The following is a 27,241-nucleotide window of genomic DNA, read 5'->3' as shown; positions in this document are numbered from 1 at the left end:
CGAAAAATTTAAAATTACAAGGGTTTGACAGTTGATGGGTTATCATGGTAATCATGTTATCACGGAAATCGATGGAGTATAGTGCAAAGGGGCTCAGAGGGCTTCTACTTTTGGTTATAAATTGGTGACATTTTTGCGTGTGAATCCAAAGCACTACACCCTTGGGGTATGTAGAAATTACCAGAAAGTAGATCAGTGGCGGAAATTCAGGCTTTCATTTTGGGGGGGGACAAGGCCTACGATTTTCTGACAACATCTTGGATCATGTCTAAATTTAAAGAAACTGCACATTTTGATAAAAATAGATAATTTTTTGACGGGACCCTTCAGAAATATTTGCTGACCACGCCATAATTAAGTTGCAAGAAGAACAATCCATTTATGATTTTTGATATCAAAGTTGATATCTCATCTAAGATAGTTGATGATATAAGAGGTCGACCGATTACACTTTTGACATTTTATGCATTTTATCTTGTTTTCATCAGTGAAAAATACGTTTGAAAATAACTTTTATTTGGAAAAATCCGAAGGAAAGATTGGCTAATCTTTACAGAATTTAAATTAAATATACAATTCACAAGCAGTTTTGACTTTGGTCATATATTTGGTCATATGACGAGGCCCCGAGCCCCCGAGCCCCCCCCCCCCCCCCAAACCCCCGTAATTTCCGCCACTGAAGTAGATAGCGAGTCCTATAACACTGAAGAATATAGGAACTAGACGCAACAAGTCCATATAAACAAACACCATCGGTAATAGGTTTTGATCTAAGACCACCTTTGCACAAAAGTGGATCCTTTCCGGACTTGATCCAAAAGACTACGGATAGGCCTTGCCAATGCACGGAAACGGGTATATCCGTATTGTCAAAATTTAGTATGTTTCGTTTCCCTTAACGAAAAAAAGCCCGTGTAAATGGGGAAACGTATAAGGTTTAAGCATCTGTCGATCGACTTTTGGCCAGTCACCAAGCGCCTGAGTAGTATCCCACTTATGTGGATTGACCAGTGGCGGATTTAAGGGGGGGCAACTAGGGGCAGCTGCCCCTCCCTTGACGAGTTGAAGCAAGTCTGGCGCCCCTCTTTTGAAAATGGTGCCCTCCTTCTTGAAGAATGAGAATCAGGGGACAAAGTTTCTGAGACCGATAAGTTAATTTGCTTCAAGGATTACCTCAAAGTTATATTGTTTATTCCGAAAATGGATCTGAAATTGTTGTATACAGCGTACTCTCGTCACCAAATTTTGAAAATTTTTCAGCCCCACTACCGACTGCCCCTCCTTCAAAATTGCTCTGAAACTGCCTCTGGGATTGACGGATGTCTTTAAGGTTCGTTGTCAGAAAAAAGAATTGTTATTACTGGGGTTATTTTATTAAATTTTTTTTAGAAAATTAATTCTTATAAAAAAGCATGCAAAGAGATATCTATTTTTTTAGAAATGGTTGAGATTGTGACATCGTTGAAATCAATATTTAGCTGGAAGACCACTGCCATAGTATCCATATGTGACTGGAATCTCTTTATAGACCTCTTTATATCCTTTCACCAAAACAGCTTTGATCTGGCGGCATAAGCTGCAACTCCTGACAACATATATTTTTAAAATATTCTTTTGAAGTTACGGAGCTCTCTGTCTCCTTCAAAACAAATGCCTTAATGTTGTAGGAAAAGTGCAATTTTGTCTAATAACTTTGTAAACATAAGGTTAAACTTTAGTAATTATTTTCACATAAAGAAGCATGAAACTGTAACATTTTAAAGCAAAAAACTGCGCCGATAACAAACATTTACACAGAATCCTTGACAACAAATAGCAAGCAGAGAAGCCCATGGTCTAAAGAAAAAAATTTCATAGTTTGGTAATCTAAAGCCAAAATAAAATCGATAACTGGATATACAAATATTTTTCAAGAAGTCAACATAAGATAATTGAGTTAAAAATGATGACGTCGCAAAAAGCTGGATTTTTTAATTTTGAAAGCGTAACCTGAAAGAGCACTACAAAATACTTCTGAAAGCCCAAAGTAAGTTGAATTGGCTAAAAATAGGCTGAGATACAGCCACAAGAAAACTGGCACTTTTCCTGAATCTAAAATCTATGAACCAGACCAAGAAAATGAGAAAACCATGGGCAAACGTCAGTTTTTTGCTTTACTTAAGTGAAGTTGCAAGATTTGGGAAATACTTCAGGGCACTCTTTCGGGCTACGTGATCGAAAGTCGAACATTCTAAAAGAATGGGACTATTTCGAATTTTCAAGTGGATGCAAAATATGTTCGACTCGCAAACATTTCAAACCATTCAAATTATTTTGTTTTTTAAATAAAATTACGAAAAAACATAAATATTCAACCTGCATCGGTTACAAACTTTTATGCAAATTAAAACTTTAAATTAACGACCTCCAACTTATGGTTAAGCTTATTTTCAACCAAAAGAAATCTTTAAGAGTTGGCTAAAAGTTTGAAATCAGAAAGAACGTTTCAGTTCTTGGGTGACTTTAACATATTTACACAACTGTGATCACAGCTACCTGGTGATCGCATTAAGGGTAAAACATGGACAACTTAGAACCGTCCTGTTCTTAGCGTGTACACTGGTACTTTATGACAAATTGATAAAACAGTAATTTTCATTGCAGGAAAAAATATACATTGTTCTAATGAAGACCAAAAAGTTTCAAAAGCTTTATTTCATGCAACAACACTATAGCTTGGACCTTTTCCCTCGTTTTTATTCTCAAATAATGACAACATACCAAGTAAAAGACAATACCTATGGGCTTGGGAAATGAAGTTGTTTCCATTAAACCATAAAAGAACAAATAGTTAGAACATAATTAATGAAAAAGAATGAAAGTGAGTGTAAGATATAAAAAAGAGAAAGAGCTAGTAAACAAGAAGGTAATGTAACACATCTTAGATAATATCAGAACATGCCAATCATTCAATAAACTCGTGAAAAGAGAGTATTTTGGTAGAGAGTGCAAACTTTGATAAACCCTCAATCGAAACTTGGATAACGAGTATTTATCGTTTGAAAGCCAAGCATAAATCATTTACTTGAACATTATATTTCATTTTGCGGTTGCTATGAAACTGTCCTTGACGAGGAAAAGAATATTTAGATTTAATAACATGATGTTTTTGTGCCAGACCGTTGCTTTGTAGACCCCTATGAGAAATACCTGGTTATTCAAAGACACAGAAAATGGTCGTGTTCCTATACAGCTTAAAAAGATATGATTCATATATTGATTAATATAAAAAGCATAATAGTCAAATAACGGCTCATACCTTTGCTTCCACGGCGCAAAAATCTCCTGTCTTCAAACAACGTCTGAGTAATCTTTATGGGCCTGCAATATGCAGTTTTCCCTGTAAAGGGGATATTCAATAGCTTGAGCAGATTGAAACATTAATCTCAGAACAAGAAGCTTTATAGGGTCGATTAAAATTTCTCTGCAAATTCAACAGTGCTTGAAATTAATTAAAATCCCTGTAAAGCTGTTTATGGAACCAACACTGGAGAGCAACGCCAATTACCGAGATATACCTAAGCCATTTAGATCCACTCTCTTAATAAGTTTGTTTTTTAAATTTGGAGTCGAGAAGTCGAGTGGTTGTGCTCAAAGAGCCCGTCAATGATGGGCACTAATAAAAGTTAATTTGAAGCAGTGTTTTTGCCATGAGTAAAGTGCGAAGAGAAAATTTTTTTAAGCGCGCGATCATTATGGTTGCACGGTTGTTAGTCTAAGGCCTATCGATAACCAATGGCTATACATTGACGGAAGGAAAGAATTTGCTTCCCTCATTTGCTTACAATATAGCTTTGATAGATAGCTTACAATATTACAATATAGCTTACTTGATTACAATATGAATCCTTTTCTTCCAAGCTTTGATAAGGGTTTATAGAAGTGAGTATTCTAATGTATTCCTTAACTGATAAAATTCATCGTCTCAATTTTCAGGATTACCAGAAGACGATGTAATATATATTAAATTACCCTGTTGTTATTCCCTAGATTGACGAAATAGAAAGTGGAGAGACAGTGGGGAAGCGTAATGGATAGGAAACTGCTGAATCAAAAGTTAGTTAAAAAGAGTGGGCTAAATTGAGTCTAATGGTGCATTACGGTATGATGAAAGAATAAATCTAGAGAGTATATCTTGAAAAGGAGGATGGAACAGGCAAAGGCTTTGTAAGTGACAAGTGGTAGAAGCAAGCGCAAATACTGTGGTGCACAAGTTTGCAGGGTCATGAAAACAAATGCAATTTCATTCACTTTGCTAGTTTGTTTTCTTTTTGATTCAAAGAAAGATGACACCATAAAGTTATGTTGACAGGGCACTGAGTTGAACCTTTGCATTGATGTTATGATGCATTGCATTTGTTGAATGATGCCGGCCTCTTACATTCTAGCAGCAGCTTTGTTAGTGAAAAGAGTTACATTCCTATCAGAAACATTAGAGTTAAGTATGTTTCAAACTAATGATATTATTTTCCAGAGTTTCTACTCCTATATAAACTCTATTGTCACTACTTAATATTGCTTGAAATGAGATCAGCCTTAAGACCTTATAGAAGGAATTATTTTCATGCAAGGATAAAATAAACTCCAAACCAAATAGGACATAGTTTACAGGTCAAAATAAAAAGTTGTCTTGTCAAAATCTTGATTTAAATAAACTGATATAAGAAATATGTAAAAAAGGTACACACAAAACCAGTAGACAGCAGTGGTGGACTGGCCCGGGTGGCTATGTAGCGATCAACACAGGGGCCCCTCAGATTTTAAAGAGCAGGCCTTTTATGAGGAGAAATTCTTGAATTTATGCATAAATACATAACGATTAACTTTAACGATAAATACATAAGATTTTGCCCATTGGAAACAATGGCTTTTATGCCTAAATTATCTGGAACTGATTAAAGTTATACAAATGAATATCAATTTTAATGCAATAGGCTGAAATAGGCTGAAATAGGCTATCTAAGTGACCACACCTATATAAGGCCTGGTAAGGTTTCAGAGCCACATATCCCAGAAGTACAGTTCCAGTATGCCCTTGGTAGGCAGGTTGCACTCTGTTAAGATTCTGCTTGTGATTGTAGGGTCTATGCATCCAACATGGAATAGTTGATCATAACTCCCTAGTCCAGTGAAGGCATCATTCATGGAAATTTGCATACACAATACAAGCAGACTAAGTCAACTTGAGAATGTGATACATTATCGGAAAAGAATACACAAAATATAGACAGGGAACACCATTACTCAAAAAGGTAAGATATGAAGAAAAATTCAATGCAAATTATGGAGAAGGTGTGGAACCTAAGATGAGAATAATGGATATTGAGCATACTCTTCAAATAATTCTAAAAGAGACAAAACCTTTGCTCAAAAATAAAATCATGCTATTGACTAGCACAAGCAAGGATGTTCCTACAATACCCATGCTAGTGTTAGCAGAGGTGTGTTGCATAAACTTAGCCACACCAACATTTACAGAATGGCAACAGAACTTGAAAATCTGCTAATTGTATGCTCAAATCTATATTGTCTTGAAAATAATCTAGAGAGGTGAACCCTTATCAAATAGCCTTATCAAGCCCTAAAATCAAATCAACAAACTGTATTTCATTAAAAGGAACTGGGCTTCAAGCATGAAAATATTTTAATGTTTACTGTTTTCTGCATTGATACAATTCATATCTAGCAAGATCCATATAAAGTGGAAAACAAATTAACTTGGGTTTAAAAAAGTCCAAAGCAAGTGTGTGCACGAATGAGATAAATTAATTATTCAATACATTACAGGAACATTCATTCAAGATACAAAATTTATGTTCTTATTTAATTAGACTTAAAAACTAGGTTTAATAAAGATTAGGATCTATGGCAAATGCTACTTCTATATATCTTAGTGTGACAATGTAATGTTTTTTAATGTTTAAGGTATTCATTTTTTGAAGTTGACTATAATTCAGTTGAAATGCTTAAAGGTAATGTGTCCAGCTATAGCAAGTGACTCTGCAGAGGTTTTTAAAAACATGTGATTTTTCATGTCATCGCCCCAGTCATTACAGTTGTTCTGTTTATTTATTCTGCTGTGAGGTCAGCTTTTCATGTGAGCAGTTTTGCATTGCAAGAACACTAACCAATCGCAAATTGTTATTTTGATGGGTGGCTTGACAAGTTGGGTATACGCAGTCCTTTTATATGGACACATTACCTTTAAGCTCTGATGGAACAAATCTCCATAACTTTCTATGAGAATTTTTTTGTACTATTTCTTTTGTCTTTTGTAGCAAAGGAGGAATAGAAATTGTTTACATAAATGATAATATCTTTTACTTGACTTTACAAATTGGCTGGAGTACCTTTTCATAAACTTTAACTTCCCAAGGCCAATCAATGGGGAAGGTCAATAGAGCATTGCATGAGGGACTTTGAAATCGCGCCAAATTTCGAAACTTTTGTACACGCCACATAAATAGTAAAAGGAAGTTCGCATGAAGAAAACATAGCTTAAGCTTTCTCCGCAGCCTGGCCTCTTTAGTACTTGAGATTTTGTTGTTCTCCTGGTAGGTCAAATCTGCCATGTTAAATTTTACTTCAATTCATTTTAAACCTCTCCTTAACACAGATAGTGATGATACAATCAATATTCGATAATGTTTTATTCCAAATGCTGAGCCTCTTTTCAGATTTAGCATGACGAATGAAGATGACAAATCGACGATTTTGCTTCATCACTCTTGAGAAACCTTTTCTTAATTGTCATTTTAAATATCTATAAACATGCAATTGGTCACTATTTGCGAACATACCCGTTCATTAGATGCTTTGCCACATCGGGTGCATCACAACACAGCATGGCATGGCCGATTCAAGTTCCCGCTTCCCAGCCTCGGATTGAAGAAGTGGCAACGTATCCAAGGACAACAAACAAAATGATTTTACGACAGAGCAGGCTAGAAGTCCCGTTAAAGCTCCCCTCTTTCCTCTGTTAGAGGAAAAGTAATTTGTGTTGGGGCAATGATAGACCCCCAAGTAGTGTTCTGATCAGAATTATTTCGTTGAATATTAAAATTCAGGTGTCATGTCCTCCCTGTAAAAGTGGGGCAGAGTTCTCTTTTTGCCAAGCTTTCTTGGAATAAAAATCATACATTGGCTCTATTCAGGGAGTTGAACTCCAGCCCCCCCCCCTTCCCTCCCCCTTAATCAAGCAAAATTTATTGAATTTCATGCCCATTCGGGCGGTATAAAAAAACAATCAATATTCGGACAAGACCCATACTAAACCCCCTTAAACGTTTAGCTTCCACTACGCCCATGATTGAGATGGGTAGGAGCTGAACACCCAATCAAACAGCGAATGGAAGAAGTAATATTTTGCAGTTATGACGTCTGAAGCTGATTTGAAGTCCAGGAGCTCACGTGAACATTTTTATAACGGGCAATCCGATATTGGTCCATCCGATAACTATGGGCAAGAATTTTCTTTTGGATAGGCCTACCTGATGTGTCCTTCTTTTACTTTTTGGGTTCAACCAACCAAATGAAAGAAATAAATAAGTAAACTGTATATCAGATTTAACACAGATTGCGTTAGCTTGATCTGCGCATACTATCGTGTATCAAAGACCCCAAGACCTGATGTCATAAAATAATTTTTTATGAATTGGATATTATGCTTTTTGTGTGGAGAACAGGGCGGTGAAAGGTCGTTTCAATTAACTTTTTATTATCTGAAACAAGCTTGGTTATAAATAACTGATAGTTTTTTGTGTTAAATTTTTGAATTGATATTTTCGAATCGCATCAAAACTTATCAGTCCATACTTCTAAGTCTGTCGAATTTTATTCAATACTTTTAGGGGAATTTTATTCAATAATTGTAAATGAAACCTCCCAAACCAACCGCCCCCCCCCCCCCCACTGTAGTTCAAGCCGCCCCCCTGGGATGTGAACCTAAAGAAAAGCTCCATCAACTTATAACTACAAAAATTTCATCACTGGGATTATTTAAAAATTTACCATCTTCTGTATTTTAGGTCCAATATTTGAAATTATTTCCATTCTGGCTCTTTCTGGAAGAAACATTGTAATTAAAACAGGGAATGACCTTAACCAAATCAAGCATACCGGGATAAATGTCAGTTTTTAAAGAAAATGCTTTAAGGGATAAAGAGGGTGATTAGCTGACACGACAGCAACAGAAACTGCATATTATATCCCCAGGGTAGTCAAAATTGGATTATTAGGGATTTTGAGTGGACCCATGAACAATATTCTATGATGACTTTCTATCAGGGCATTATGCTGGTCTTTAATTAGCTGATTGAAGATTGTGCTTTTGAATTAATGTATTTTGGGGTATTAAGAAAAATTATCAAGAATGAACTAAAAAGGCAGCTTTGCTTTCGTGAATGAATATAAAAGCAATGTTGACAAGCAAACAAGGGTGGAATCATCCAGTACCTATGTGGAGACCTGTTTAGGTGCTGTGCATAAAAAGCTATCGATTGCTTTACTATGTTATGTAAAGCTGAGACAATTTGTTCGAACTTCTTCGAGAATAAAAGCGTTACATTGCTGTGAGCAAAAAATCTAGTTACAGATCAAACAGATTCTCTAATGATTGTGCAGTATTATGAATACAATCAACATTGAATATGAACAATCCAAAAAATGTTTGAGACAGATACTGCAGAACCTATATGATTCTATATGAACCTATAAGAACCTACATTAGTTATGTTCAGATCGCCTCTCTCACTTTTTGCATGAAATATTGTGGAATTACCGTGGAAATAAGTGACAGCGTCTATATTTCCTTTAGAATTCCCCAGAAATAAAATCTTTGAGTTCAAAGGAAAAATTGACGTAAAGTAAACATTAACTGGTGTTGGTCTTGAAGGTTTCGTCCCCCCCCCCCCCCTGTCTAATACCATACCCAATTCCTTTCGAAGCCAAAATGATATCGTTATTCCTCTGATTTTAGATTACAGAACAACTTTCCTGACAAAATCTAAGATGAAAGCGGCTTAAGGACGTCAAAACGATAAAGTCATTCTACCTCCATTGTTTCAATTTGTTTAATAAATATTATATTATTGAAGGAGCCATATTTTTGACAGAAGAGTTAGCCTTGAATTTATTAAGCATTTTGTTAAGAAAAGCATAGTTAAAAAGAACTAAGTAACTTCAAGAAATGCATTTCATTGATCTAATAAAATAAAAGAAATGGATAATGAGATTACTGTCTATAGGAAAATTTCAATTAATTCTTAGGACTATGAAATGACTTTGCTTCAGTGTCAAATGACAGAGTCGGTATAGAAAAGACACCACTTTTAGGGTAGGGTCTTAAAATGAACATTTGCAACAAGCCAAGAAGACGTAAGCTGATCAAGTTATAGACTTGACTTTCGGTTGGGTGGTACACGCTAAAATTAAATTATTCTTCATATTGACATCTGAAAACGCCTTGAGAATAGGCCACATGAGCTAGCACTTAAGAAAAAGGAAAATTTGCTAAAAAAACGTTGAATCTCTTTGATATGAATCTGATCATCAAAGAAGCACATCTATTTGATATTCTAGATTTCCAGAACAGTTTGAGCTATGGTTTGAAAAATTTTACAAAACACAATAAATATATATTAGATTCAGGTATACGCAGCTACCACCAATGACAAAGGTTGTATTCATAAACACAAAAGTTCGCAGTTTTAACTATTTTCATTTTCTTAACAATTATATTATATCTAAAAGAGGGCAACCCAAGGGGTACAAAATACTGTTTACCCCACATCAGGTTTTTTCGTTCAGGAACATAAATCTGACAGCTATTTCTTTTGCTCGAATTTTAAGATTCATTAAATAATTACTTTGCAATTCTTTTGAAGTGAGTTATATGTTAATCATTTATCTGCTTATTATGAAATAATAACTATTTTATAAAACCAATAAACTATTCATATTCTTTTAACCAATATACAACGCTTAAGACGCTCTTCATAATTTTGGAATCTAAACGCTGGCTATGAAATTCAGACCCTGGTGTTGACATTGACCCCCCAAAGAAAGGACACAGTACCGCTTTACCTTTAATTGTGATAAATAGCTAAATACATAATATGGGACGCTGAATCGAACATGTGACATGAGAAATGAAACAAAAAACCTTATTTTGCTGCAACTCCTTCAAAAACTGACTGAAATTTCAATATCAACATTCTAGCTGAAGTTTTCTTAACGCAATGAAAATTTACACCTTCCTTTTCTCTTGCTGCTTAAATTAACATAAACTATCGTCTTTATTAAGTTTAGATTAAAATAAAACAAAATATTCAAATTTAAAGTGTTTACCTAGACAATAGCTAATTTGAAAGACACGAGTGTTAAATAGTATAAGTTTTTATAGATGATGAATATACATACATTAGTCTAATTCAAAATCACTGTCTGACAGATCATCGATACTTGATGGCATCACGACTGGATTTGCAGCGTTGAATTCCTGACTAGGTAGTGCATCATGTCTGCAAAGAAATACAGAAAAATACAACATTGACACAAATGAGATATGGGTGACACAAATTACTTGTATTAAGGTTCAATTTAAAGAGCGTATTTCAAGGATACTTGAAAGTGTTGTGTCTAAACATTGATATTAAAATGTAATTACTCTCTCCTGCAATGCCTGTTTCGTTGTTAAACATGACCTTTTAAATTCTAGAAATGCAATACACTATCGCACTTTCTATGCTTGTTTCCTTAAATGTGAATTCATTTATAAGGAACTCTATAAGGCTTTCACCCAATAATTACGAAGCTCTACTGAACTGGGATTGGAGGTCAATAATTAAGGAACTGGCTTTGAAAAAAGCAAACATTTTACGACATACTAAAACCTTTTTGTCTGACACTCCTCAGAGCATAAAACGTCAGAATAAGGTTCCGAAAGAACACGATGGAAAATATATACCCAGTTGTGGATCGAAATAGGCCAATTAAGGAACTGCTCCCGTTTGGTCACTACGATGCTTATGCAGCTTTGAAGTTCTTAAAAAAATTCCCCAAAAACCATCAAACTACAGGGGACAGCTAAGTTTCCTATTAATAATAAATTTATTCTCGGTTCCAAAAGTTTTAAAGCAATATTTTATTCGAAATGGGGTGCATTCTTGGTTTTAGAAATTAAAGAAAAAATTCATAACATTTTCATTAAAATATTTTTCTGTTGACTAATATTTCCTGTTCTGCATTCTCTTATTATTTCATAATAATTCAAATTTCCATGTTATTTTAGTGGTAAATGTTATATCCATATTCCCTTTGTATAATTTTGTAATCTGTTCAGTCAGTTTTCATAAGAATATGAAAATGAACTAAATGTTTTTCAGTAAACCCTAAATAGCATTTACAGTTCTAACAGGAAATTGCGGTCTCCAGAATTTAAGTTAGTTAACAAAATCAGAGTAAGGGCCATCCAAATCACTGACATAAATTTTTATGAGAATACCAGGGCAAATTTAATTAATTTCATTAAGTTTTTACTTACAAGCTAGAAAATTTTGGTGACTACTGTAGAAGGTTTATTCAATGCATTAGTGGGCGATCAACCAAAAGGAACTATGATGTATTACAAGCAGCTGCTTAAATTCTGCATTCTCTTGTTGCCCTGTGATTAAAGGTGGCTCCTCGAAATTAAAATCCTGAACAGACTATCAAAGCTCCATTCTCATGAATGCACACTTAAATGCGTTAAACTCTGCTACCTACTTAAATACAATTCTAGTAAGAGAGGGATATGAGAAGACGATACGTTGTATTACAATACCTGCCAAAAGTCTTGGTCATTAAAGTCAGTTTTCAAGGGCAAAATCAGCATTCCCTTTCCCACTCTTTGAACAATGCTGATTTACTACACAACGATGTAGGGGATTAGGATGTCAGCTTTTTTCTGCAACTTCTATTATATTTCTATAAATTATCAACATTGTTTAGGGGGGAAGTGGTTGCAGAAATAGAAGTGCTGGGTGTTCCAAGTACTTTGGGCAACAATTGTCGGTGTGCTACCTGGCATGTTATTGGATGCCTGTTCTGTCAGATGTGTACAAAGTTGTGCTTCGTAGTAAATTTATTATGTTTATTTCTTAACACTGTACAAAAGTTCGAGCATAGAACAAATATCGATAAAAACGTCTGCATAAGGTTTAAAATTAGCCACAACAGCCCCAGAACACCCTTAAAGTTAAATTTACCTCCAATGGCGAATGTCTAATATCTTTAAAACTCCTGAAATACTTTTAAGTTTTTCAATCTAGATGCTAAAACTCACTGAAGCTTCTAATCCACTTCTGGCTAGAAGAAATTTTATAAACGATCTGACCCACTGGTCTCTACCACCTAAACTCTGAATTAAAAGCGCTTAATTGACACTGGAAAAATGTGCTAATCTTACCATATGTTCTAAACTTGGAAAAGTTATTGGTTCTGAAAGTCTTTAAATGTTTACATAAATTTATAAAAAAACCAACTAATGAGTTCTTAAGATAACCAAAAATCTGTTTTTGGCTTTGTTAGAAAATATGTTTGACTCGGAGTGGACTTAACTGAGATTAACTTAACACTTGCAGAATCGTAAAAGCCTAATCTACTATAAATTTTGCTAGCCGTCTGCAAATAAATGCCTTCTGTGGTGGAAAATGTAATAGATTAGGCCGTTAAACTACTCTAATGGCCGACACGAGCTTAATTGGGATAATGAGGGCTACTAACACTTGGTAAGGTGTGTCTACATATTCAAATTCCTGTTTGGTTTTTATCCTGTTTCAACTAACGGCTTTTGTATACATTACAGAGCTTTAACATTTCAAACTGTCGATAGGCCAATATGATTCAATTTAATAGTAATTGTTATTAACTTGAATTTTCATAGAATTTGGCCACCCAGATACGACAACACTGAGAGCAAATCGTGAGCAGTTTCTAAGACTTTATAGTTATCTATATGAAACTGGTCTGGGAAAACATTACTTATACAACTAAAATGTCCGCAACACAAAAATTGCTTTTAGAGTATCCAAAGTTTATACTGTTGTAAAGAATTAGCTTATAAATATTATGACATTTCTTGCAACATATCGCTATAAAATTATAGTTTTTCAAGAGACTAAGTTCCAGATTTAATAACATTAAATCTCAGTTCCAATCTTTGCATGGTTTTGAAAAGAAATTTAGGTTGGGTATGGTCCCGCCAAATATACCTTATGTCTATATATTTTAGAACTGAGCAAAATAGAACTGTGTCTATATAATTTGCGTTAAAGAAATTATAGTTGATGGAAAGCTAAAATCATAAATTCATTATTGGGTTTTGGTTTTGCTTTGAAAGTTGCGTACTTAAGGGGAAATTTTTAACCCCAACCTCCAGCTTGATAGCTCTTCAGAAACGCTCTAGTTTTTTAGTCCCTGTGAAAAAGCACATTATAAAAACATTTTAAAGCTTTGCAAGAAATCTTACGCGGTGAAAAAAGAAATGACAGAAATTGGAAAGAAAATAAAAACTCAAAAAGAAACAAAAAGCAATGATAAAAATGTAGGGAACAGAAACAAAAAGGAACGAAAGAAAGAGAAAAAAAAATTTGCAAAATGATTTATTATTGAAGAAGAAAGTGAAACAAGCTGGATGAGAACCTTCGTTATGATTTTGATGAAATGTTTAATTTTTTCAAATTTCTTTCCTATCGTTTTGACAACGCAAAATTTTCCTGGTCATCAACCTAACTAACTGAAGTATTTCAGAGCACATTGAAATGATAACGATCAACAAGCTTTAACCAATCCATCAGATTAAAAAAAGATGACTTTGGATTTAGTGCACTAGACTTATTTGGAAAACCAAGATCAATTGTGACATTGAATAAGATATACTTCTAGCTAACATCTAATTTTGATGGAATCTTCTTAGATTACACGATTTTCCAGTTTAAACAGATAATCCATCTCTGGATCAAGTAAAATCGTTGATTTGAGAATCTGGATGTAGGTATGGATTTAGCTATTTACAAGAAAGAACATAATATCAAGGAAATAGAGTACAGTGACTACCAGTTTATGTTTCGATTGAACAGACACTCGAGTTCGTTACTGTTCATCGTTTAATGTGAATTGTGGTGCCTTATTTTTAAGAAAATGTTTTAACAAAGGTTTTCAGAACACCACCTGCTCCTAAAGGCTTTTAAATAGCTTAACATAAAGATCTCTGTTATATTGAATCCATATTTACAGGCCACATCTCCAAAGGACACCACACAAATAATTCGTCCCAGATAAACTAGCAATCTTACATAAAAATTAAAGTATCCTAATTCCACATAAGGAGACAAAGCTTTGTTGACCAGAAAAAGAAGAGATAATTTTGAAAACAGAATACTTACTCTATGAGAAAATTTTCAACATCAGCTGCATAAAACTCTGATTCAAAATGGTCACCGAGTCGAATATGGTTTCCTATTAAAATTCCGTTTTTGTAAACTTGAAGTGTAGGAAGGGCGTTGAGTTTCTACAATAAAATTAGGAAAGTTGTTAATTAGAAACATGAAAATTTTATACACTTAGAAGCACTCAGAAACAAAAATTTGTTACTTAGTTTTCTCACTGTGTCAGTGAAAAGTTTTTGAAATCTTCTTTCGATGTTGTTTTCGTACAACATGGCCAAAGCAGTCAAATTACCGTATGGTACTAAACAATCACATAATGAAACCATAAAATAACAAATAAAAAATATTCAAGTGACGTCCTTTTGGAATCAACGTAAAGAGTTTAACTACAATTGACGTTTACCACATTGCCAGCCAATCTCATCAAAAAATTTAGTTAAACTTTGGCAAAAAGATTATGAAGAAAAGCATGAACAATTACAATAAAAAACTGATAATCAATAAAGAAAGTATAATATTTTTGCTGTTATACTTACGAATTTCGTGCTGAGGCCTGCTTCCGAGGCGCCGATGCGACAGAATTTAACCTAGTTAAATAAAGACGAGATCAATATTTATGAATATCTGTTAGTATAAATATCTATCTCTACATTGCATTCGTAGGTAGTTTGAAAGTAGGTAGAGTTAGAGGTAATCGAACTTCACCCCAAACATTTCGATCAAATTCAACGAATTCAAGTCAATTCAATTTTGTCGATAGAGAGGCAACCTAGTGCAAGATTTAGCAAAATATTAATTCTATACAACGCAGACAAATATAGCTAATTTAGCCTGGGTTGCCAATTTAAAGAAAGAAAGGTCAAAAACGAAAAACATGTACATTAGGGAGGTTGAGTGACTTGCAAATAAGGAAAGTTGAGACAAATATAGAGATAAATTAGAATTCTGAATAATTTGCTTTTTGAATCATCAAAAGCGGACAAGAGAAACCGAAGTTATGCAAATTATAGGTTTTACACACAAAGACTAACTAAACTTTACAAAAATGTAGCTACAAGGTAAACATAAAATTCCAATGACATCAAGATAAACATTTTGAGTGTATAGCGAAATGGTCTGTCTGTCTTTTGAAATAAGTTGGTTTAATATCTGATGATAACTTTTTGTTTTTAATGTTTAACAAATATGCTTAGTACTAATATGACAATAATATTACATAGAATAATATTACAAGATTCCATTACCCTATTTGGTATCTATTTTAGGTAATAATAACGTAATCAATGCAAGTAAATTGTACCAAGAAATTTTTTTTTTAAATAAATAACGACGTTTCGAGCATAGCCCGTTATCAAGTCAACAGAAAACGGTCTTGATAACGGGCTATGCTCGAAACGTCGTTATTTATTTTTAAAAAAAAAAAATTTTCCTGGTACAATTTACTTACATTGATAACGTAATTATTACATCATATTGTACCGCACGCATTTTAGTATAGTTATGGAATCTATTTTAGGTGTCTGTTAGTCTTTGCTTTGTTTTGCTGCAATAGTGTGCTTTCTTTATTTAATACAAAAGTAGCGTTGAAACACCAAGGGCAAGTTTTTGTCTTTATGGAAGATGCGATGCATGAATTTCAGAATATCTAGTTCATTTAGATCATTTAGCTATAGAATGATTAATTATTTATTCGGTTGACATCTGCCAGCTTTGAAGATCAGAAATCTCACTAAATTTATTTCTAAACAATTTGTAGTTGATTCGGGTATAGCATTGTGGCTAAACCATATATTTCAAGTGTGTTCTATCGATATAGGCATTTAAAGTTTGCACGGATATTGCAGTTGAAATGAAAATATGATCATGATTAATTTTCAAAGAGAAATAGTTAAGTTTCGAAAAACAACTTTTCAAGTGCAAATAACAAAAACGCCAAATTAGCAGCTTGAAGAAGATGATTGGTCATTCTTTTTGAGAAGTATTGATTTCAAAAAGATAAAATATTGACTTTTTGGCAAGCAAGATCGTAATTTCATTAAGGCGTTTTAGAATCTGCCTACATGCCGACGTTATGCCCAACGAATGTTGATGTTGAGGACACAGAGCACAATTTTCTGCTTTTCCATACTTATGATGTAAATAGACGTGATCTTCTCAACAGTGTAGATGTGATATTGTTACCTCATGGTTTGCTAAATCTTTCAAATAAAGAGTTACTAAAAGTTACCCCTTTATGGCCATGAACAGTTACCATTTGATCTAAATTCAAAATCCTTACGGCAACATTGAAGTATATCCAGGCCTCCAAACGGTATGAATAACGCAGTAACAAAAATCTTTAAATCTCCTCTCGATTGATTTCGATTTATTCACTTTGTGGTTTACTAAATTATAAAATCGTTTGTTAATATTATGATTTACGTTTTTGTCTAGTGCTAGGAGGTAGGCATGATATATTGCTCCTCTGACCGTTCTTGTAATGTAGTATAGTAGTTTCCGTTCGGTATAGTTTTAGGTAATTTTGTTTGTATCTTTTTATAACGAATAAAAAATCTGTCTACATGAAAATATTAAAATGGTTATTCTTTGATGAAAAAAGTAATTCTCTTATAACTAAAAAAAACCAAAACGTGTTACGTTTTCAGGGCAACAATAGAGTCTAAAAGTTCATATTGAATCAAGTATAATTTTTCAAAAATATGTGAAAGAAAACTTACGTATGGATATTGCTGGGCTAAACAATCAAAGCAGGTATTCATTCTTGAACAGAGAGGTGAATTCTAGAAAAAAAATGAAAACATAAATCGTACTGGCAAGACTGTGAGATTTCAGCAACAAAAATTTTGAAGAGTATTATTTTAATCTGTGCAGTATTTACACCTTCTATTTATTTATAGATTTACCCATGATTTACTTCTCATCTCAATTTTCAAAAACCAAATCGCTTGTAAACATCTTAAAGGGACTTTGATTGAAATTTTCTGAAAAGATCGTTTATTCTGATGATCATATTAAATATCTGTTTCAAATAAACTCTATCTGCTTCATAATCGAGATTAATATTATCATGAAAATTGAAATAGGGTTCTAGCTAATATCAAAATGGATTAGAGAGATTCTAGCTTGAACTTTACCTTCAAAACTTTTCTAGCAAGGTTAACAAGGTTCTTGCAAAGAACACATTTAAATTTGTATATGTTGGCTAACATTTTCAAGAAAAACGAGAATAACAAAACTTCTTAAAACCTTTGGTAGTTGTTTTTTTTTTTACTTTTTAAAGCAAACAATATTTGATTCTGTTACAATACGAGTAGAAACAATAATTTTTTATGTTACAATAATTTGGATGGGCTTTTTGTCAAATCCCAACAAGTTTAAAGGTTTGCAGTATCATATGTCAGGTTGCAATTTTTGCTGCAGTCGTTACAAATATAGTCTTACTTTCAGCTTTTAATTAGACAGTATCATACTGCATCGTTTACACTTTAATTTTGCACATGAACTGAGAGCTACCTTGGAAATGCACCAATTTTACGCTTCCTTGCCTCAAAACGTACGGAATTTCGTCTCAGCTAGAATTGCACATATTTAGTTTGCAGATAGCGGATAAAAAGCATACTTAGATATTTTTTCTCTGACATGCTTTAACGTACAAGCGTCAGGAAATGACTACAGTAAACTGAAATTTGTATCCAGATGCGGCTTGAAAGTAACGTATGAAAAAAATAACAATGGTGCATAAACTCTTGCGGTACCATTGTTTTATTGACGTATTACATTCCTACAAGCAGAATACAGAATTTGAAGGAGAAACTGAGAAATAGATAAGTAAATAGATAAGATAAGAATAGGTAAGATAGAGTAGTTCTAACTATCCCTATGAAGATTAGTGTTCTATAGCTTTAAAGGCAGTATGTCGCGCTGTTCATTAGCTATTGTTTGCTGGATTTCTAGGGTCCGAGAAATTAGAGAAGCGTCTCAAATTAGTAGAACTGAGCATAAGCAAGTAAAACACAGTCTTTGTTAAGAAATGAAAACTCACTGAAATAGAAACTCAATTCTTTGTTTCCGTAAACCAATTAACCGCCTTTAAGCTAGCCATTTTGGTACTACCCTCTGTGACACTAACAACGGCCACCTCCACAAGGATCACTAGACACAACAAACAAACTCAAATTGGAACAAAGAAATTAAAAATATGATGACAATTTGGTTAAGCGATTTCGTTGTCATTTTCCCAAGCCAAATTTGAACAATATGAAAGTGAATATTGAAATAAATAAAAGACTTACCTCGTAAATTAGAATAATTACAGTGACATGGACATCGACATTATCCACTGCCTCTATGAAATCCTGGCAGGTCAGCTCGTGAACAACAGAGAACTTTGATCTGTGAATTGACGTTTCAAAGATTATCCTTTTAATTTACTTCAGTGACACGACAGTGTCAACCGGGAGTGGGAAAATTCTATCCTTTACGACACAAAAGTTGAAGGTATCATACTACAGGAATAGGGCTTTGTACCGGCTACCCAATCACTTTATTTAGTAGCAAAGCTAAAACATATCGAATATCACTGACAAAAATATCACTGACGTAAATATCACTGACGTAAATATCACTGACACAAATATCACTGACGTAAATATCACTGACATAAATAACACTGACGTAAGTATCACTGACGTAAGTATCACTGACGTAAGTACCACTGACGTAAATATCACTGACGTAAATTTCATTGACACAAATATCACGAACGTAAATATCACTGACATAGATGTCACTGACATAAATATCACTGAAGTAAGCATCACTGACGTAAATATCACTGACGTAAATATCACTGACATAAATATCACTGAAGTAAGCATCACTGACAAAAATATCACTGACGTAAACATCATTGACGTAAATATCACTGACGTAAGTATCACTGACGTAAGTATCACTGACGTAAGTACCACTGACGTAAATATCACTGACGTAAATTTCATTGACACAAATATCACGAACGTAAATATCACTGACATAGATGTCACTGACATAAATATCACTGAAGTAAGCATCACTGACAAAAATATCACTGACGTAAACATCATTGACGTAAATATCACTGACGTAAGTATCACTGACGTAAGTACCACTGACATAAATATCACTGACGTAAGTATCACTGACAAAAATATCACTGACAAAAATATCACTGACATAAATATCACTGACGTAAATATCACTGACGTAAGTATCACTGAAGTAAGCATCACTGACAAAAATATCACTGACGTAAATATCACTGACGTAAGTATCACTGAAGTAAGCATCACTGACAAAAATATCACTGACATAAATATCACTGACGTAAAAATCACTGACATAAATATCACTGACGTAGATATCACTGACGTAAGTATTACTGACGTAAGTATCACTGACATAAGTATCGCTGAGGTAAGTATCACTGACATAAGTATCGCTGACGTAAGTATCACTGACATAAGTATCACTGACGTAAATATCACTGACATAAATATCACTGACGTAGATATCACTGACGTAAGTATCTCTGACATAAATATCACTGACGTAGATATCACTGACGTAAGTATCACTGAAGTAAGCATCACTGACAAAAATATCACTGACATAAATATCACTGACGTAAATATCACTGACATAAATATCACTGACGTAGATATCACTGACGTAAGTATTACTGACGTAAGTATCACTGACATAAGTATCACTGACGTAAGTATCACTGACGAAAGTATCACTGACGTAAGTATCACTGACGAAAGTATCACTGACATAAGTATCACTGACGTAAGTATCACTGACGTAAGTATCACTGACATAAGTATCACTGAAGTAAGCATCACTGACGTAAATATCACTGACGTAAATATCACTGACATAAATATCACTGAAGTAAGCATCACTGACAAAAATATCACTGACGTAAACATCATTGACGTAAATATCACTGACGTAAGTATCACTGACGTAAGTACCACTGACATAGATATCACTGACGTAAGTATCTCTGACATAAATATCACTGACGTAGATATCACTGACGTAAGTATCACTGAAGTAAGCATCACTGACAAAAATATCACTGACATAAATATCACTGACGTAAGTATCACTGACGAAAGTATCACTGACATAAGTATCACTGACGTAAGTATCACTGACGTAAGTATCACTGACATAAGTATCACTGACGTAAGTATCACTGACGTAGATATCACTGACGTAAGTATCTCTGACATAAATATCACTGACGTAGATATCACTGACGTAAGTATCACTGACGTAAGTATCACTGACATAAGTATCACTGACGTAAGTATCACTGGCATAAATATCACTGACGTAAATATCACTGACACAAATATCACTGACGTAAATATCACTGACATAAATAACACTGACGTAAGTATCACTGACGTAAGTATCACTGACGTAAGTATCACTGAAGTAAGCATCACTGACAAAAATATCACTGACGTAAATATCACTGACGTAGATGTCACTGACGTAAATATCACTGACGTAAATATCATTGTTAACTGGCTTTTTATACCATTTCCATTTTGATCAAAATTAGAACCGTCTGCTTTAAACACCAAAGTCGCTTTATAAGCAATAATAAAATAAAAACGAGAAAAGCATTTTTATTTGTTTATTTAAATAAAATCTAATACTAAGATAAATAAGGAAAGAATGATCGGAAAAATTCATCAAAAAAATTCTGAGATTTGTAAAAGTCTCCTAGACCATTGACTCTATGACCTAATGCATTTATAACCTTGAAACGAGCGTTATATTATAACTTCTTTAAAAAAGGGTGAGCAAGGGATCTCATTTGAAGGAAAGATAACTCAGATAAAACATGAAAGGGTTCGTTTTTTTGAAAAACGTTTATTAAATTTGTTTTCTTGTTTTCTTGTGCATAATCCAATCTCTATCGTGCTTTACAACAATGGGCCTCCAAGGAAACTGTATCTACACCATTTAATTTAATTGAGTGGTTTAAATCAAGCAAAAATAAGTCTGAAATGCCTCCTGACCTTGTTCCAAGCACATATTGTTCTGATTCTACTTTCAGTTGCTGTAGACGTTTTTGGTGATATTCTCGTAAAAAATCATCATCTTCTTCTAAATCTTCATCTTCCTGATCTTCTTTCTAACAGAACGACAAGGGAAATTTAAAATAAAGTAACTCTAAAACCATTTGGAAGTTCAAATCAAAATACCTTTACGTACGTTGCAAAAATCACCCATAACCATAACTAATAAAATACCACGTTTAATACTTTCAAGCTTTAGTTCATTAAGTACAATTTTTACTTTATAATAAGCCTTCGAATTTTGAACAGAGATGTTGTCAAGTGCGAGTAACAACAGAGACAAACAGGTTTGCTTTAGGCCTAAAAGCTTTTCGGCAGAAAATATGCGACAAATGTTCAAATAAGATCTTCAAACAAAAACAAAGGTATGTATTCGATTTTACAAGTACGAAAGTGTAAGTTAAAGAAGAAAACTTGAATATACAAGATTGATTCAAAAAATGACAATTGTAGAAAACTGCAATTTTTAAAATGATAGCGCACAAATGTTTACGGTCATTAGTTTTAAGTTGCAATTCTCCCAAAGTAACTTAAATGGAAACATCTTTCCTAACTAAAGAATGGTAAGAGTCATCTCACATACTATCAGTATGTGAGACTGTGGTCAGCAGGCTGCAAAAATGGCATCAGGGTTATAGTGAAGATCTTGCTCATTGAGTATGGTCTTAGAAACAGTCCAGTTTTCTTGGAATTGACCCATTAAAAAATGCGCTCTAAACAGTCCTAAGTAAAATTTAAACCACTGAGTGGCGAAATCTGGACCGAACATGTGTCTGAAATTAAAGACGTTTATACAACCAAAAAATAAAGTACAAAAAAAAACAACTGCTAGAAGATATAAACAGCAAAAGAACTTTGAAGGGGATACAGGAGAGGAACGATAAAATCATAATTCAATCCAAAAACTTGGTTTCAGGATCATTGACCAAAGAACATAATAGACATAAAAATTTTTAGAGCATGGTTAACAACAGCTATGTTTCACGGTGGCTTCCTAAAGTTTTTCCCGCGAGAAAATTCAACAAAAAAGCAAGAAAAGCAAGTAGACTATAGCCGACTGTTTTTCATTAATATTTATTTGTTAAAAAAACAGCAACTTTTTTCCTTTTTTGGAAAGCCCAGATATTCTAACCTTAGAAATGCCTGATGTTCTCATGATGGAAAGCAAAATCTGGATGTGATGAAGGAGACTATAACCGTCGAGAAATGCAATTCAAAGCTCTTGTTTAAATTGCTATAGACAGGAATTAAAAATAATGAAAAAGACTTATGTTGAATGTTTCGTTAAAGAGGCAAATTTGGTCAGTTTAAACAAATCATTGTGTAAACATCATAAAGTACACTTAATTTGCTTTATCACTGATTTCGAAAAAAAACATTTTTGTAGTCCAAAAATAATGAAAATGGCTTTGAAAAAGGAAAAATATTTTGATATAATAAAGCTTTTCGTCTTATACTTCATAGGAGACCTAAGCCTAGTAAAAAGTAAAATTGCATGGGGAAAGTTCTTAAGTTTTAAATGATGTGCAGTCCAGTCACGTTTCAAAGTTCTCAATTTGGCTCAGGCAACAACTGGGTATATGAATTGGTTTGCTTATCAATTAAGTTTAACTTCTAAAAAACTATAATGACAAAATGCATATCCCTTTGTATGGTTTCTAGAAAAAAGGCAAAAATTGGCCTCGCCGGCTAAACCACTGGATAGCCTACAGTGTGAAATAGGTCTACAACAATGACATCAACATTCAATATCCAACATTCAACAGAATGTGACATTTATACCTCACTTCTGCAGGTGATTGCAGTATCTTTAATATACTTCAATTTCCGTTGCTCTTCTGCTTGTTTTTGCTCTTGTTGTAATTGCTTGTAGCGTTTGTAATCTTGTATCACACCTTTTGGACCAGTCTAATGGAAAAAATATAAATTATTTCAGTTGATGGTTGAATATACAAAATCTGATACAATATGAAATTTCTGATATATCAAATCTGAGTAATACTTAAAGAAGCTTAATGAAAGACTATGAACGTTTTCTTTACTGCCTGATATCCACCTGGCAATAAGGATCGTCCCTGTATGTCAATGGTGCATTCAAGATTAAGCGAATTTGGTGATCTGAAGATTGGACCAAGACAAAAACACATGCAATTTTTTACATCCAACTCTCAAGGTGTTTTTCTGACCAACAAGATTTGATTGAAGAAACCAAACAAATTTTTTATCCTATTCAGTGAAATATAATTAAGTATTGATACATTCCAAGTACATATAATTTTTTGTGACGTTTTTGTTTGTATACTAATTTTATCTGTTGTTTTTAGTGCCTTTAGTTCCTGTTTTCATATTCAAACATTTTAGTTATTTTGAAGTCACACTTGCAAAAATGTCAAATAAACATTCAATACAGTATTTGACCTATTGGATGCCTGGGTGCTTATTGAGCATTCTGGCTTTAAAGAGGGGCGAATTTTGGATTTCATTAGACAGGGATGTTTATTGAAAAAAAATTTTTGCAAGAAAAACATATTTTCTTCAAATAAATCCATGCTAAAGCCAATCAAAAGTTAAAAAATCATCCTCCTCCTTTTCTGAATCTAATTCACTTGATAGATTCTTCTCCATGTCTGAATTTGCTATTTCAAATGGACCCTCATTCTTGTTGTCATCACAAGATATGGCGGTCTTAAACTTTTCATAACCTACAAGGCATGGCTTATTTCCTTCCTTGGAACATGATATTTCTTTATCATTGGAACCAAGAGCATTTCCCAACGTGACGATTTTATGGTATGTCTTGTCAACATAGAGACAGGGTGTTTATTTTTAAAAAATCTGTTTTATGAAGGTGTTTATTGAAGGGCGGTGTTCATTATTAGAGAGAGGGCGTTTAATAGATCAAATATAGTAATTATTGAACTAGAAATTATAATTTACATACATTTTTCAAAGTCTCTATTAGCTTGTTGATTTTAGATTGCAATAACTTGAAATTTAGCAACAAATGTTTGATAAGCATTGCTATTCCTAGTTCTTATATACTGCAAAATTAGTGGTATATTTAGGTTCATTGTATTTTTTGGTAAAATTTATTTAAATTCAATATAAAAACAATAACAAACAATATATAAATAAATATACAATGTTAACTAAACAAAATCGAACATAGACACCAATAAGTACATTAAAGTAATTATAGATACTAAGTTGAAGATTAACTTGCATTTACTGACAGAAGCTGACAGGCACTACATTTGCAAATCGGTCCGTCCCATTGTTTTATTGGATTCTTAAAACTTTTCAAATTTTCTGCGGATTTCAGATCGTTGGGTAGGCCATTCCAATTCTGTGGCCCAATTGACATAAGGCTTTTGGATCCAAATGTTGTTTGATTAGGTCTAACATGGGCTAAGTTATTTGAATTTCTTAATGAATAATTTGACGAATGTAATTTAAAAATACTCTGCATAAAAGGTGGGTTCAACTGTTTTACTGTTTTGAATATTTCAATGCACAGAATTCTTTGACAAGCAACGAGCATCGTGCATTTGTCTGACTTCACAAGCAGATCGTTATACGAACTTGTATGATCATTATAGAGAAATCTTAGGGCACGTTCTTGTATCTGTTCAATTTTCTGTAATGATTTAGAAGATGAAAAATACTAGACCAAAGGACAATAACTGAAATTGGAATATACAAACTCTGAACAAGAATCTCTTTCTCGTGGAAACCAAAAAACGTCTTTAATCTTTTAAGAACATTTAATTGTGTTGCAGCTCTTTTGCAAGATTCGCAATATGCTGGTCGAAATCAAGTTTGTAATCCAATGTGACTCATAAAAGCGCCTCAGGTTTAATTTTTTTACCATTAATAATTATTTGTTCTCCACTAGTATTTGTCTTGTTTTTCCTAAGAATCATAGCATGAAATTTTCCAGGGTTTGCAATCATTTCATTCTGTACTAACCATGATAAGGCCACCCCCGTTTCTTTTTACAAATTATTTTCAAATTCGCGTACATGTTTTTAGAAAAATAAGCAATTGTATTATCGTCTGCATAATTATAAAGCGTTGCTTATTTTATGAATAGAAATAAATCATTTATGTAAATATTGAACAGGACTGATCCTAGCACAGAGCCCTGAAGTACACCAGACACAACTTGTTGAAAAGATTGTAAGATAAATCTTGAACTAAATAAATACATATTAGATAATAAAAATATCTTAACCATAGGTAAAAAAGGAGGGGACAAAGAAGCTTTGCAGGACATTTCATCCTAGGAAAAGGAGGAAGGGAAAACTAGTTAGAAAGCTAAGAGTAGGAAAATGATATGGAAAGAGACAAAAGTGGCAAAAAAGTGAAAATAGGTGGAGAAAATAAAAAAAGATAAGGCTAGAAAGCAAAGTAAGAAAAACAAGAAAGGGAAAGATAAAACAAAAGAAAAAGGGCACAGTAGCATAAGGACAAAATGAAGAAAAGAAATAGCCATAGGCAAAAAATTGTAAAAGTAAGAAAGTCTTTCATTGATTACAGAATTTTGAAAACTTTTGTCACTTGGTAGGAAGGGAAAGTTTTACAAAGAGCTCTCTCGCGAGTCAGGCTGAGTTGGAGATGTAATGTGAAAGTATGGTGCCAAAAGAAGTTCAAACAGAACAGAAAACCAATAGAAATTGTTAATTTTTATAAGAAATTATCATAGCTACTTAGATAGAATAGGCCCTCATTTGAGTCCTCAGCAATATCAACTTGTTAATATATCACTCTACTTTCCTCTAAATATTTTCCTTTTTGCCTGTAATGTAATTGTTCATTGTAATTATTGTGCAAAACAGTCCAAACAATATATCGAAACACTGTTTTGAAAATGAAATGTTTCTATAATTTATTTAACTTTAAATAATACATAATATTTATCCATTCCTACTGTTTTCTTGCCTACCGACTGAATCAAGCATGAAACTCTACGATGTTTTAGGCATCAACGCATAGTCTTATGTTAGTGAATCCTTCATCTTTTTACTTTAACCAGACTGGCTACAGGCACCTGCACTGTTCGGTGTACAGAATGTGTGTGTTGCTGAGTGGGAATCTGAAATTTAGCAAAACAAACCTTTGCACCACCCATGGTCACACCTGATGAGGCAGCCCTTTGGATATCATCCACACCAGTGTGAGATCGATCGTCAGAGCCATAACAGCCTTCGTCATCTGAGTTTTCCTCGTCAGAACTCAACTCGCGCGCCCTTTGCCTTCCCAACAATTCGCCGTCCATTTTTACTCCCTCAGCTGTTCTTGTTGCAATGATATGGAAGCGCCGAAGGCGCTAGATGTCTAACTCGGGTCATGCGTACTGCCGAGTGAGGCAAATTTGTTAACTTCCGCCATTTTAAATAGTGGCAAAAAGCGACCTGCAGAAGTGTTCAGTATGGACAATTGCTTGTTTTAATGAATGATTTTCTCGTGGCTCACAACTATTTCAGTGCCCTTTCTGAAGTAGGTAGTTAGAGGAGATATGAATCAACAACACATAACAATTTTTTGGGGTTTTTAACAGGGCCTATTTTAAGAAATTTTCAATACTGCACATTTATAATCTTATTTTCTATAGGAAATTTTTTGTTGCAATCA

General features: G+C 33.6%; 2 protein-coding genes across 2 annotated transcripts in view; both read right to left on the bottom strand.

Moving 5' to 3' along the window:
- LOC135692922 (contactin-3) overlaps nucleotides 1-6,889 on the bottom strand; it is a 90,250-nt gene extending 83,361 nt beyond the window's left edge. The window contains exons 1-2 of the mRNA XM_065211268.2: nucleotides 6,840-6,889; nucleotides 3,299-3,379 (exon numbers count right to left, since the gene is read on the bottom strand). The gene's annotated coding sequence lies outside the window, so the exon portion shown is untranslated. The remainder of the gene's footprint in view (nucleotides 1-3,298; nucleotides 3,380-6,839) is intronic.
- Nucleotides 6,890-9,565: 2,676 nt separating this feature from the next.
- LOC135692924 (phosducin-like protein) lies at nucleotides 9,566-26,997 on the bottom strand. Its single transcript, XM_065211272.2, has 8 exons — nucleotides 26,724-26,997; nucleotides 23,390-23,515; nucleotides 21,548-21,663; nucleotides 18,758-18,857; nucleotides 17,183-17,245; nucleotides 15,002-15,052; nucleotides 14,463-14,587; nucleotides 9,566-10,559 (listed from the first exon to the last, which is right to left on the bottom strand). The coding sequence occupies exons 1-8, from the start codon at nucleotides 26,883-26,885 to the stop codon at nucleotides 10,460-10,462; spliced, it is 843 nt and encodes a 280-aa protein (XP_065067344.1). The 5' UTR covers nucleotides 26,886-26,997; the 3' UTR covers nucleotides 9,566-10,459.
- Nucleotides 26,998-27,241: the final 244 nt, after the last annotated feature.

Source organism: Rhopilema esculentum, chromosome 3, assembly GCF_057945365.1.
Source record: "Rhopilema esculentum isolate cy_ngs chromosome 3, ASM5794536v1, whole genome shotgun sequence".
Lineage (NCBI taxonomy): Eukaryota > Metazoa > Cnidaria > Scyphozoa > Rhizostomeae > Rhizostomatidae > Rhopilema > Rhopilema esculentum.
The sequence above is the reverse complement of the archived record's forward strand: the minus strand, read 5'-3'. Positions and strand labels throughout refer to the sequence as shown.